This window comes from Vitis vinifera, chromosome 16, assembly GCF_030704535.1.
Source record: "Vitis vinifera cultivar Pinot Noir 40024 chromosome 16, ASM3070453v1".
NCBI classification, from domain to species: domain Eukaryota; kingdom Viridiplantae; phylum Streptophyta; class Magnoliopsida; order Vitales; family Vitaceae; genus Vitis; species Vitis vinifera.
This window is the reverse complement of record NC_081820.1, coordinates 1,486,306-1,501,526: the sequence shown is the minus strand read 5'-3', so window position 1 is coordinate 1,501,526 and position 15,221 is coordinate 1,486,306. Positions and strand designations below refer to the sequence as shown.

General features: G+C 32.0%; 1 protein-coding gene across 1 annotated transcript; it reads left to right on the top strand.

Moving 5' to 3' along the window:
• The first annotated feature begins 6,025 nt into the window (after window positions 1-6,025).
• LOC132252710 (transcription factor MYB13-like) lies at window positions 6,026-14,442 on the top strand. The gene is made up of 3 exons (XM_059733778.1): window positions 6,026-6,101; window positions 13,824-14,073; window positions 14,148-14,442. Exons 1-3 carry the CDS (start codon window positions 6,026-6,028, stop codon window positions 14,440-14,442), a joined length of 621 nt encoding a protein of 206 aa, XP_059589761.1.
• Window positions 14,443-15,221: the final 779 nt, after the last annotated feature.

The following is a 15,221-nucleotide window of genomic DNA, read 5'->3' as shown; positions in this document are numbered from 1 at the left end:
TCGCAGCTGCCAAATCCTCTGCGGAATGGAGCTTTCCCTGCGAAATGGAGGATTTCATGCTTTGGTGGTTCGCAGTCGCTTTCGCAGCTGCGAAATGGGGGCTCCTGTGCTGCGAAGTGGCACTCGTGTGCCAAAAGTGGTTTCGCAGCTGCGAAAATTTTCGCAGAGAGGGCAATTGGGCTGCGAACTGGTTTCGCAGCAAAATTTCGATTTCGCAGAGGCTGCGAAATCTCGCAGACCCCTGTTTTTCCCCTGTTTCTCCTCTGTTTTCGTTCCGTTTGACTCCGATTTTGCTCCGATTTTGCTCCGATTTTTTTTCTTCAATTTCTTTGCAATTCCTCTTGATTTTGATCATCCAAAAACCTATATTACATCAAAACAAACTAGAATTAAAGCATTGAAATCAAAATTAAAGCATTGAAATCAAAATTAAAACAAGAAATTAACAAAACAAAAAGATATGGACTAGCTAGTCTTTAAAAAGACTAAGTCCATCAAAAAATTTGATCCTGATTTAGCTTGCCCGGATCCCATATGAAGTTTGCATCTCCCACTTGGGGCTTTCTCTGTATGATTTTGCCATACAAAGCTTGGAAAAAAGGTGGAAGCATGTGTTTCTTCATCAATTCTTCCTTGATGACTATCCTCTGTGATTTTTCATCTATACTTAGATCATAGTCATCTTTCTCTATGCTTTTCCCCTTTCTCTTTCCTTTGATTTCCTCCCTCTTTTCTTTCTCTGTTTCACTCTCTACCTTATGCTCTAGCTTGCATGTGGGCAGATCAACCTCTTTACCACTCCTTAGAGTGATAACCGTTTCAACTTCCTTCACCAGTGAAGATTTTCCCTCTTGAGCCTCCACTTCATGGATGCCCTTGGAATTTTGATAAGGTTGAGAAGGAGAGTTTTCTTTCTCTTGCACTGTGTTGAGGTTGGCAAGCCTTGAGATTGAATCTTGGAGAATATCTAACTTTTGGGCCATATCATTTTGCATTTCATCCATCCTTTTATTCAAAGTACTCTCCATACTGTCAATTCTTTGATTGATTTGAGCATTGATGGCTTCTTGCTTTCCAACAAAATCTCCCACGACCTTGCAAAGATTCATCATAGCTTGTTCAAGGTTTGAGGCTTGTTGTGGTGCTTGAGCAGGTTGCTGATACTGAGGTGGTTGTGGTTTCCAAGAGAAATTTGGATGGTCCCTCCAATTGGAATTGTAGGTGTTGCAATCACCAAACATTTCCCTCTCGACTAGAATGGTAGGACACTCCTTCACCAAGTGCTCATAAGATAGACAAATGGCACAAGGCATAGATTGCAATGGTGTTTGAGAGATGGCTTGCATTGGCTGCATATTTGTCATTTCTAGCTCTTCCAATCTCCTTTCCATAGCTGCAATCTCTGCCTTCATGTTCATACCATCATTCAAAATATACATCTCACCCTTAGCTTTAGGTTGAGACATCATTCTTCCCATATCTCTAGCATTTGGTTCACCCCATTCTCTTAAGACTTCAGCCACATAACTCAAGAAGTTCATGGCTTCTTCTGCTATGGTATTCAATATGGCATGCACAACTAGCAATTTGTGAATTAAAAATAGAGAACACAAAAGAAAACAAAAGAAAAACAATTCAAAGAAAGAAAATTAAGGTAAACTAAAAACTAAATAAAAGGTATACTAAAATATGAACAATAAAGAAATAACAAGAGTTAGTAAAAGGAAAAGAAAAGTCACCAAACTTGTGATGAAGATCACAAGTGTTCTCAAAAGATCATATCACTGCAAAGTGGCACCATCCCCGGCAACGGCGCCATTTGATTCGTCCCCGGCAGCGGCGCCATTTGATTCGTCCCCGGCAGCGGCGCCATTTGATTCGAGGTTCGATCCCCGGCAACGGCGCCATTTGATTCGTGCCCAATTGGTGTCTCAGCTGATTCGTGTCCAGCTGGTGCTCCTTGATTGAGGGATTAATCAACAAAATTTATAACCTATTACACCATATACTAGGGTAGCAAAGACAAAGCTACTATAGCATAGTGGCTCTAGGATCGTTCACTGGGATGGGTTTTCACTTTGTAAATGATATTAATTCAAAGCTGAATTGGTGGCTTTTCATTTCAAGGTTAGCTTTAAAAGAAAACATAAAGATGTTTGAATGAAAAAGGTTGGTTTTAAGCTAACCAAAAATAGTAACTGATTTTAACTACAAAGAAAAGTGTTTCTTGGAGTTTCAGATCACTAGGCTCAGATTCCTCATACAAAATGGGAGTTCCGGTCACTTGTTTCTTTTCCTCACATTAGAGAATTAACATATAGTTCCTCCTCCAACCGGTATTGTACAGATGCTTCCCATTAATGGGTTCAAACACTAAATCCCTCTCACTGATGCACCTTGCCATGGCTCGTACCTCTCACCTAGCACTTACCATTCAAGATGATCTTTAACCTTGGATTACCCGTCAAAAGCTCGCAAGAGATAACTAATGGATGTCTCCTTGGAGTCCAAAAGCTTATCAAGTGTTGGCTATTCTAGAAAATCCTACCTTCAAGTCACCTCCCAAAGGCTCACAAGGGGTAAACTAGTGCATTTCCATGATTGGAAATCACTTGCCTTACCAAGTGTTGGCCCAGGTGATTTAAAGGCGTTTTAAGTTAACTAAAAAGATAAAAACCATTAACGGGTTACACTTTCTCTTCATTAAAAACTAAAACAACAAAACTTCCAAATTATGCATGTGGAAACTTACCCGGTTACCTTAGCTCCAAGAGACGAAGAGCCTAACCTCTCATCCTCTGAGGAAAAATCCTCAGAGTTTGATTGGCTAGAAATAAAAATAAATGAAAAATGAAAGAGAAGGAAAAACAGAGCAAGGCTCTGTATATTCTATATATTTATCGATGGATTACATGATGATATGATATTTGATTACAGTGGATGCAAAGGAATATATATATAGAGGAGTTTTTCCAACCTTTCTAGCTAAGAAATCTTATGGTTGGTGGCTTACAAGGAGAAGAATGGAAATTTAGACAAAAATATCTGAAGAAAAGATCTAAAAGAGTCGGTGGCAAATATCGGGAAGCACTAAGGACCATTTCGCAGGAGAAAATGGTGTCTGCGAGATTTTGCAGATGCACAAAAAGGGCTGCGAAATCATTTCGCAACAAACGGCTCTTCTCACAGGGCTGCGAAGTGGGCTTTCATCTTGAGGTGCTCAGCTTCCAGTGTGGCGCATATATCGGGTAGCTTCAGGAGGAATTCCATAGCACTGTGCAAAAAGGCTGCGAAATTCTCGCAACAAAAGGCTGATTCCGCAACACTTTAGATTGATTGACTTGCAGTGGCTGTAACTTCTTCATTTCAACTCCGAATCGCGCACCATTTGAAGCATTGGATTCTTGACTTCCTGATCTTTGAAATGGTATATAGAATGTAGAAAATGGACTTCGGGAAGTACTCCAAAAGTGCAAAAGAAGACTGTAGCTGGCTTTCTTCTGTTTTCTTCACTCTATTTTTCCTGTCTCCAGTGCTCTTTCCTTGCATACTTTGAACGACTTTGGCAAAGGACTATCAGGCTCCAAAGCTTGGTTCTTCATGAATTTGAGCTTCCAAAAGCTTTGCCATAACTTGTTCAAGTAGCTCCTCCATCATTTGGCATGCTTGAATTGATTCATAAGCTGATAAAAACATGTAAACTTGCCACAAAATGGTTAAAACCAATTACTAAGGACCTTAATGAATTAATTGAGTTAAATGAATATGATTACTACTCAAAGGTGCTTAAAACCATTATAATTAGGTCTACAAAATAGCACTTTTTGGTAGTAATCAGTGCCTGTAGTGTTAGAATTTATATATAGGTAAATGAAATTTAGGACACTTTTTTTCTCTTGGAAGACGTGTTGTTTCTTAATGGACACAACTTGTTTCAAAGGATGTGTCTAGTGTTTTAAAAACACAGCCTTTTCCAAAGGAGTATGTTTGGTGTCTTACAACACAACCCTTTAATGGATTTGTCTAGTGTCTTAAAGACACATCTCTTCTAATAGTCACGAACAAAATATATAAATAAGCGCCCCCCTTGTCTTTTCAAATTCACTTTTTCATTCATCCGCTTTCTCCACTCTTTCTCATATCTAGTCTCTTAAACTTTCAAGTCCTTCTTAGCTTCAAGTTTTTAATTTTTTGTATTCAAAAGAGTACAAATCACCAAGTGATTTATTGTTTCTCGTAATTTGGAGTGCTACTATTACAAGAAAGTGATCGTTATATCCTAGGAGACAATCACTTGTATCGTAAGCACCTAAGCTGGGTGAAATTTATCTGAAAGACATAGAGTCAAACCCTAACCTCGATCAACCCCATAAGACCATCTAGTTAATAGTTGAGGACAACAAATTTAAGACAAATTTTATTTTATAACCAATTTTATTATTACAATTGATTTGTAGCAAAGATGTACTATGTTTGAGAAAAATTTGAGGATTGTACTATGCTTTTATTTATTCTATACTGTAACTTAGTAGTTGATAACTTCTTGATATTAGATACTTGTTTGAGTCATTTGCATTTTGAGTCTCAATCACTTGTATTATAAGCACCTAAGCGAGGTGAAATTTGTCTTATAGACAGAGTGATCAATCCCTAACCTCGATCAACCCCAGAAGACCATCTAGTCAATAGTTGGGGACAACAAGCTTAAGACAAATTTTCTTTTGCAACTAATTTTATTACAATTGATTTTTAGTGAAGATGTACTATGTTTCAAACAAATTTGAGGATTGCACCATGTTTTTATTTATTTTATATAACAATTTAGTAATTGATAACCTCTTGATATAAGATACTAGTTTAGTCATTTGCATTTTGAGTCTCTAAGTTTGAAGTGTAAAATAATCATCATGACCTTAAAGTGGATCTTGGAATGTGACACATACAAGTAAATGGAGCATTGTTAAAGACAAAAATAAATATGGGTTAGCGTAAAATATGGGTTACCTTAAAGCATTGTTAAAGTGTAAAATATGGTTGTAAAATGATATAAAATCAATGACTAAAAGATAGAAAACTATTCGTTAGAAGTAAATTTTATGGGTTAGCGTCCTTAAATATGACTTGGGTGTGTTATAAATATAAGTTTATGTCAAAAAATTATTATGAAACACTCAAACATGCTGTGTTGAGGTGTGGTGAGAGCTACGAGGTGGAGAAACAATTCAAGGTGATGTTCGATCAAATCTAGTATGCAACTTATAATAACTAATTACTAGGAGAAAAATCCGAAGAACAAATCAAAGTGACTAAACTATGTCCGATGGCGTAAGTTTATCTCCTCAATTTGACCTGCAAACAAATGTTTTATTAAAAATTCCCTCTTGTGGTCCACCAAAGATTTTCTTTCAAATGTCTGCAGCTGCATGTTCAAAACCATGTCCGTTGGCGTCAGTTTATCCCCTCAATCTGACCGGAGAACAATGAATTAGATTTCATAGGACAAATTTCCGATCAAATCCCAAGGGGTTGGTAGCTTATGATCTCCTATTAGAACCAAACTTTTACATCGGAAACTGTAAATTATTTTGTCTTGAGTCATTTTCCTTGACTAATCTCATAGACTGAGAAAGCAAAAGGTGACCATGTCCGTTGGCGTCAGTTTATCTCCTGAATCTGACCTGACTCCATGCTCTTAGAACAAAGAACGTTGCCTCTACAACTCCCGGCGGATCCTATGAGATGCTGCTTCAGTTTATCTCCTCAAACTGATCAACTGAAGGCAACTCTCTTCCTATAAATTTCCCTCCTCATATGACCACTATGAAGCAAGCTCAGCCAAGCATTGGATAACAAGCACGTTGTTTCTTCAAGGTCTCAATCTTCTCTTCACAGCTTGCTTTCACTGGGGAGAGCTTCCCTGGTTTTTTTTGCAGTCATTGTATTTATTTATTTGTTTTCTTATAGTATATTTCATGGAAACAGCTTTATTGGGTTAATTTCTTCCATATCTGCAGGGAAATCCGTAATGGAAAGCTCACAGCGAGCGAGTGGGTCGGAGACACGGCCATGGACCGAAGAAGAAGACCTCAAGCTCATTGAATGTATAAACAAATGGAAAACCGAATGCCAAACGAAAAATCGCCCTCTATCTTGGCTAGAAATCGCAGAGCAGACAGCGCTGGCGAGGAGTAGTTCGAGTTGTAGGAAGAGGTGGGAATATTTGGAGAAGAGGCATTGAGTTTGCTGCATGATCATGAATGCATCTTATAATAAACCTGGGCTTCTTATTAAGTTGAAGGGTTAGACCCATTAATTTCTGCATAATATAATGGTTGGCTTATTGTACTCACGATGAAATTATTCATCTTATAATAAACATGTGTTTTCTATTATGTTGAAGGGTTAAACCCATGATTTGTGACCATCCATTTGAAGGAAATATAACAAATAAAACCTCCTGTGAACGACATAAAAAGTAATTTCGCGTACAATAAAAAAATAAAATAAAATAAGTGTAAATAAATCCACCATTCTTACATTATTAGTTTTTAATTTTATTTATAGTTTTAATTATATTATGAAAGAGATTATAGCTCAAAAAAGAAAAGAAAAAAAAAGAAAAGAAAAAAGGAAAATGAGATAATGAGTATTGAGCACTATTCTTATAACCACCTTCAAGATAAAAATCCAAAGCCATCAGGGCCTTTCATTATTATACACAACAAAAAATAAAGTCTCAATAGCTTAAATTATTTTTAATATTGATTTTTGAAATATTTTGATCAACCAATTCAAATAAATTTATAAAACTTCATGTATCATTTGTTTATCATGACTTAAGTCTATTGGTTCAGAATGTAAAAAAAATATATTTTTAATCATTTATGATTTTGAATTGGAAGCCAAGAAAATATTAGTGCTGATAAAAGCTTTATTTTGATTTGTGTATGTAAGTTTTTTTATATTAAATAAAACTTTTATAATATCAATAATCTCATTTTCAAGAGCTTTTAGTTTCTTCATCCCACTTATTAGGAATCCTTTCAGCTAGGTTTGGTTCTTGAAAAACTGGAAGGAAAATGTAAGAAAAAGAAATAAAAAAATAGAAGAAAAGATAAAACGAAGGAAAATAAAAAATAGTTTTAAAGTCAATAAATTATTTTAATGTGCTATTTTAAATTCATTTTACTTATTTTAACCCTTTGATATGAAGGTTAAATTATTTGAAACTCCATATTGTTTTCTAACCAAATAATGATCACAAGAAGGTAAGGATTCCATTTTGGCCAAGGAAACTAAAGATTTTCTCACCAAACCTTGCAATCATTTCTTACTCACAAACCAGCCCAACCCCAATCATGAGATACTTAAGCTAAGTCCAACCCAACCTCATTTTTCTAAACTCATATTGAGTTTGAGTTAGTCGGGTTACATAATTTGAAATCTATGTATAATGTTTTCTAAAATTTTATATATTTATATGAAAAGTTAAATAAGAAATAAAAAAAGTTCAAGATAACAACAAAAAGTATATATATATATATTTAAACCTTGGTTCAATTTGGCTCGAATTGTTATAAAGATATATATATTTTTGGGTTGTGCTTGAATTGTTCAAATTTTAACTTGAGTTTAATCCAAATTGATTTCGGATTGAAAATACTTAGCTCAAGTCCAACCCAAAAGTAATTGCCCAAATATGCCTTACAATTAGGTTGGGTTTAGGTTGAATTGGGCCAACCTACCGAAATTACACCCTAGTGCAGAGGCGTGATGAGAACTATAGAGTGAGGTAGAGAAACAATTTTAAGTGATTCAACTATTATTATTATGAAAAACCAAAAAATCTAAATGGCTTAAAAGTACTACTTTTCTAAAAATTGAAATTGATTTTTGAAAATTTGTAATGAATCAAATTCAAATAAACTAATAAAACTTCATCCATCATTGGTTTGTTTTCTTCTTTTTAATCAAAAATAGAAATGTGCAAGACATTACTTCATATATTTATTCAAAATGTAAATGAATTTTTTTTAATTATTCGTAAATTCCAAAAGAGTCGCATATCCAAAATTGTTAATGCAGTATTTACCATATTTCAAAATATTTTATTTTTTAAAGTGATTACATAATTGAGCCTTGGAGTTAGATTTACTATAAGATCGCCTCACCAAGATTTTTCTCATTAATAGATTTTATTCTAATTTTGTTTAATTTTATTTTTCATTTAAAATCAATTCTTTTCAACTCTTATATATGTGACTTTTTACTACCTCATCATTTGACCATCATCACCTTAATCCACACAATTTTTTCTCTTAATTATCCAACAAATTTACTATCCAGTGTGGATCATACTTAGAGCCATTATATGTTGTCTTTTAAAATTCTTTTAATTTATAAAAAAACTATTATTCTATTAGAGCTTGTCTAGTTGTGTGATTAAAAAAATAGGAGACTATTTTTTAAAATTCATAATACTATTTTATCATTATTCTCTGTTTTCAATTTCTAAAAACAAAGTAAATAGAGAACGGTTTTTAAAGAACAATTAGAAATATTTTCATCAATTTTTAAAAGCAAAAGGAAAACATAGAGAAATTTTAAAATATCATAAAAACCAAATAAAATTGAATATGATATTGTTTTTCTTCTCTTTTAATGATCCAATACCGATAAAAGTCTTCAAATATGATCTTCCTTTAATTTACACTTGCTTTTTTTAATTTCTTTTAACTTGTCTAAAATTTTCATTAACTAAACAAATTCTAAATCAAACTAAATACATATAATTTATTAATTTTAAAAAATAATTGGAATCTCAAAAATTAATTTAATTAGTATTAGAAATTCATAGAACTCAATAACATTAAAAAACCATAAACCAAAATTTATTTTTAAATGACTTGGTTAGTTTATTCTTTACATATATCATACTTTTACAAAAAAAAAAAATTGTTAGTCAAATAAACTTCAAATCAAACAAGACTTAATATGTTGAATTTATTACCAAGTCTAATAATTTAAAAAATAACATAAAACTCAAATAGTAATCTAATTAATACAATAAATTTATGGACAAAAATTAGTTTGTAATGGATCCATTGTTTTTCTTCTACATAGAATCATATTTTTCTTAGTTTTTTCCACTAGAAAAATATACTCTAAATTAAACAACACTTAATATGTTAAATTTATTAATGAGGTTAGTAAACCCATTGAATAGAACCTCCAATAGTAAACACTTTAATACTAGAATTTATGGTTAAAATGTGTATCGTGGATAGTGATACAAAAAGAGTGAATAGATGAAATATTAACTTAATGGAATTTGATCTAAAATGGAAATTATTATTGGAAGGGAGAATTGTGTTTTGGGCCCAAAAATTAACATTTGGTCTTCCAATCACCCATATTTAAATCTAAGGATATGAGATAGTAATTGACAAAAATACCCATTTGACTCATTTTTGTCTTTATTCTACTACTTGCCACTCTTCTTTCTTATTTAACAATTTTTGGATTTTTCATTTTTTTTAAACTCTTTTATAAATAATTGAAAAATTACATTATTTTTTATTTTTAAATTATAAATAAAAAAATTATATTAATGATTCAAAGACTATTTTAGAAAATACTTTTTAAAAAAATATTAATTTAAATAAATAAAAATTATCTTTTATATTTATTTTTATCGTTTTCATTTTAGAAGTAAATAATTTAATGATTAAAATACCATTTAAAATAAATATATTCACTATTTTAATTTTTTTTTTATACTAAAAAGTATTTTAAAGTTTTTTTTTTACCTTTTATAAAATAAAAAGTTCAATTTTTTTTTAATCTTCTTCCTTCCTTATTTTAACAACTTTTTGAACATGACTTTTAGTAATAAGTTATATGAAATACTACAAATTCGTTTATTAAGGATTTTTTTTAATGATTTGAATTAATTGAAAATTTATTAAAATAAGAAAAAGAAAAATAAAGAAAGGGGATGGATTGAGAGTTTTTATTTTAAGTACTCGATTAAAATGAGGATGGATGGAGAGTTTTTATTTTAAGTACTCAATTAAAATGTTTTCATATGACCTAATTTTAGAAGTGGATTATATCAATACATAGTAGAGATTGATTTTTTTTATATATATAAAAGGGTTGAAAGGTATATTTACTTGTTTTAGATGAAAACAAGTAACTAAAAATTATATAGATTATATTTGAGTTTGGTTTTAAAATATTTTTTTAGTTTTTATTTTTATTTTCTATATTGCCTCTTTTTGAAAATACGTTTAAGTTATGACAAATATGAAATTTATGTCATTGTACAAGGGTATTATACTAATTGTACAAGGGAAATATGCTAAGTGTACAAGGGTGTACAAGACTCCTAATAAGTTTTGTATGATTTTTAAACAACTTGAATTTGATATTAAGACGATTATTGATAGTTTTTTTTTACTAAACTATTTCATTAAGACATTCCCTACAAAAATTAACACATAAGAAATAAAATTTTGAGTTATTTGAGTTATTATACAAGGTATTACACTAACTGTACAAGACAAATTTACTAATTGTACAAGGGTGTACAAGACTACTTTTTGTTAAGGATTTCAAGTGATTTTGAAAAATTTTCCTATTTTTTTCCATTCAAAGATTTTTCCCCCACTAAAATTCTCTCACTCAAGAATTGTTTCGAATTTTATTTTTAAATTTCATCATCAAAAATTTGTAATTGCATATTTTGTTTTTGTAGTTTTAGCAATGTTATTTCTTTTCACTATAATTTTTTTTTGTGAAATTTTATCCAAATGAATCTATATTTAAAATTATAATCATATTTATCAAAATTTTTACTAAGATTATCTTTAATTCTTTTAATATATTTATACTCATTTATTTAAAAAAATGAAAAACTATTTTTTTTTTTGTAAACATGTTCTATTACCTTTCAAGTAAAAAATTAGATAAGTTTCAAAGTCAATAAATAAAAAAATTAAATACCACTTTCAATAATTTTTAGATAAAATTTTATATAATATATTTTATTTGAAACTTAATTTTTAAAGTTTAACTAAAAAATTGTATTGACAATTTTCTTGTTGTGGGTCAAAATACTTTGCATTAGTCTATCTAGATAAGAAAAATTATTAATATAATATCAGAACTTCATATCTTAGTTATTTTTTTCAACAAATTTGTCTTTTTAAAAATTTTAAAATAAAAACATTAAAAATTAAAAAGCTAAAAGGATATATATATATATATATATATATATATATATATATATATATATATATATAATAAAGTGAAGTGATAGTTAATTTTAAAATTTTTTAAAATATGGTTAATGTAGAAAATATAAAAAATAATTAAAAATAAGAGAAAAATATAGATGAAAGGGTAATATAAATTTAAAATAAAAAATGAAAATTAAACTAAAAGATAAATACAAAAAGATAAAAAATATTTGGATGAAAAATCCCAAAATTTTTATCATTGCTTTTAATAAGAGCAAAAAGATTCAATATCTTTAAAAATGAAAAATAAAAAAATATTATTGTTTTTTATTTGACATAAAATAGAAATATATATTGGAATAAAAAGGAAAAAAAAAGTTAGAAATGAATAATATTTAATAGGGAATAGAAAAGGAAAAAAAAACACAAAAAAATTAAAATTCACACCCACTTGTAGGCATATAAGGGATAAGGGTATTTTAGGAATTAATGAAAGACAATATCCTTTATCTTAATTTTCATACTTTGTTTGGGTCTTGGGCTTAAATATGGGTGGTTGGAGGACCAAATGTTAATTTTTGGGCCCAACTAGGCCCAAAACACAATTCTCCCTTATTGGAAAGTGTCTCAAATTCTTAATTAATATAAATTCATTTTTGTAAAAAGTATTATATAGAATATTTCTTAAGTAGATATATTATTTTAATATTAGTTTTTCCTCATTGAATAAGAAACGTTACTAGGAATATGTTTATAAATATTTTAGGTCATGAGCGAAAAAGTTATGAGATGGAGATGAACTTGTGATGACAAATGAGAGAACTTGAAGGAGTGAGAAAACTCGAAGGAGTGAGGGCACTCACATTAAGGTTGTAGATATAAGGAGTGAGAAATTATGAAATATTTTGAGAATCCAATAGTTGTATTTGATTTTTGTCCTATATAATATTGTCTATGGTATAGTGAAATAATTTATTTACAATTACAAAATTATTTTTATTTTTAGTAAGACTTGAACTAAATTTAACTAATATTATATACATTGAATTTATAATGTTTTTAAAAAATCAAAATAGAAAAATTCTTTTTAAAATAACTTATCCAAAATTTCTTTTTTGTTTTTTTTTTTTTAACTTAAAAACAATTTTTAAAATCAAGCAAAAAAACAGTACAACTCGGCTCTTAGATTAGATACCACAAATTTCGGATCAAATTAATCCCAAGCGGTTGATAGGTTATCTCCTAATAGAACCAAACTTTTTGTAGCGCAAAATATTATGTGAAATGACTAAAGACACTAAACCATGTCCGTTTGGTTGCAAACAAAACTGGAGAAAAAGAAGGGTGGGTTGGTCTCAAATCAGATATGATGAAAGTGAAAAAGACGAGAGGTTTCTAAACTCGATACTGACTTAAACGCACGCATGTCTCCTTCGATGGGGTTTGTCATATCCTCCATTCGCAAGAGCTTCGAAAACTGCCACATGTGAACTGATCTTCTTCATGGGTTAAGCTTCTCCATTTTTTCTTTTGAAAGCAAAGTTGTAAATCAGTTTGAAGATAGGAAATTAACCATTTTTCTTGCTAGCTTTTCTAGAAACGACAAAAGGAGTTTGCTTTAATTTTGGGTATAGTGGTGTAATTGGTCCTTCAAGTTTGAAATTTTCCTCTCTTACCAGTTCCAGACCACCTATTATAATTATTGGCGTGTTTAGATTTTCTTCTAACAAGGCCCGTTGGATGAGAAAGATGGTATACTACTGTATATTCAACTCTAGTATGCAACTTATAATAACTAATCGAAAAATTCTAAGAACAAATTTGATTGATTGAACTGTGTCCGTTGGCGTGAGTTTGTCTCAATCTGACTTGAGAACAAATCTTCTGTTAAAAATTACCTCTTGTGGTCCACCAAAGATTTTATTTGAAATGTTTGTAGCTGCATGTTCAAAACCATGTAGGGTTGGCGTCAGTTTGAGCCAAATCCATGCTCTTAGCGGATCCCATCCATGTGCAATGAGAAAATTTCAACTCAAGACTGTCCTAAGGCATCTCTCCTCAATGAGACGGCTTCAGTTTATCTCAAACTGATAACACAAAACCAACTCTCTTCTGTAAATTTCACTTCAGTTCGTCTCAAACTGATAACACGAAACACTCTCTTCTGTAAATTTCGTTTCAGTTTGTCTCAAACTGATAACAGGAAACACTCTCTTTTGTAAATTTCACTTCAGTTTGTCTCAAACTGATAACATGAAAGCAACTCTCTACTGTAAATTTCACTTCAGTTTGTCTCAAACTGATAACATGAAAGCAACTTTTTTCTATAAATTTTACTTCAGTTTGTCTCAAACGGATAACATGAAAGCAACTCTCTTCTATAAATTTCCCTGCGCACTATGAAGCAAGCTCAGCCAAGCATTGGATATCAATCACTTTGTTTCTTCAAGGTCTCAATCTCCTCTTTGACAGCTTGCTTTTCAATGGTGCTTCCCTGGTTTTGAAGCAGTCATTGTATTTATTTTTCTTGTAGTATGTTTCATGAAAATTTTATTGGGTTAATTTCTTCCATTTTTGCAGGGAAATCCATGATGGTAAGACCAGAGGAGCAGACACCGCGATGGACCACCAAAGAAGAAGACCAGAGGGTTTTTGAATGTCAATGCAGAAATCCCGATCCAGATATCGCAACGCTGACAGGGCTGAGCGGGAGTGGCAAGAGTTGTAGGGAGAGGTGGAATAACGATCTGGATTCTAATGTCCAGAGAGGGAACTTCTCCCAAGAGGAAGACGACGCCATCATCTGCTTCCAGTCGCTCTATGGGAATTGGTAATGAGAATCATCCTCATACTTTTCCATAATCATATGATATGATAGTTTGATCAGTTTGTGTTGTATTGCAGCTGGGAAAGTATAGCAGCTCATCTTCCAGGGCGAACCGATAATGATGTCAAGAACCGCTGGTACAGCCATTTGAAGAAGCAGATTTGGAGAAGTACAGATGAGAATATTCTTGACCCACAAAGTAGCACCAGGGATCAGCCACATGCCACACAACTCTTTCATCTCAACCACAATATTAATCCAAACACAAGCTTAAGCTCGATTCCTACACCAGTTTCAGCCTCACAAGAAATCACCAGCCCTTGGTCCACTTCTGAACTAGCCTACCCAGAATTTCCAGGGGATATCTTCTGAGTGATGATGAGACTATCCATCACTCTTTCAGGGGAGATTACTTTGAGTTTGAGCCCACACAACTCTTTCATCTCAACCACAATATTGATCCAAACGCAAGCTCAAGCTTGATTCCTACACCGGTTTCAGCCTCACAAGAAATCACCAACCCTTGGCCCACTTCTGAATTAGTCTACCCAGAATTTCCAAGGGGTATCTCCCGAGTGATGATGAGACTATCCATCACTCTTTCGGGGGAGATTACTTTGGGTTTGAACCCACACAACTCTTTGATTTCAACCACAATATTGATCCAAATGCAAGCTCAGGCTCGATTCCTCCACCGGTTTCAACCTCTCAAGAAATTGCCAACCCTTGGTCCACTTCTGAATTAGCCTACCCAGAATTTCCAAGGGGTATCTCCCGAGTGATGATGAGACTATCCATGACTCTTTCGGGGGAGATTACTTTGGGTTTGAGCCCACACAACTCTTTGATTTCAACCACAATATTGATCCAAATGCAAGCTCAGGCTCGATTCCTCCACCGGTTTCAACCTCTCAAGAAATTGCCAACCCTTGGTCCACTTCTGAATTAGCCTACCCAGAATTTCCAAGGGGATATCTTCTGAGTGATGATGAGACTATCCATCGCTCTTTCAGGGGAGATTACTTTGAGCCTTGGATTTCTGGACCATTTTCAGCCTCACTGGAGAGCAAGTTCATGCCAACTGAAAACGTCACCAGATTTTAGTTTGCTTGAAAAAATATATAGAACTTTTTACTAGTCATTATGCATAA

Bases quoted from the DNA above. Each gene is read 5' to 3' on its own strand.
- LOC132252710 (XM_059733778.1), top strand. From the start codon at position 6,026: ATGGAAAGCTCACAGCGAGCGAGTGGGTCGGAGACACGGCCATGGACC. The intron at 6,102-13,823 runs GTATAAACAAAT...CCATTTTTGCAG, and splicing joins AGACCTCAAGCTCATTGAAT to GGAAATCCATGATGGTAAGA. The intron at 14,074-14,147 runs GTAATGAGAATC...GTTGTATTGCAG, and splicing joins CAGTCGCTCTATGGGAATTG to CTGGGAAAGTATAGCAGCTC.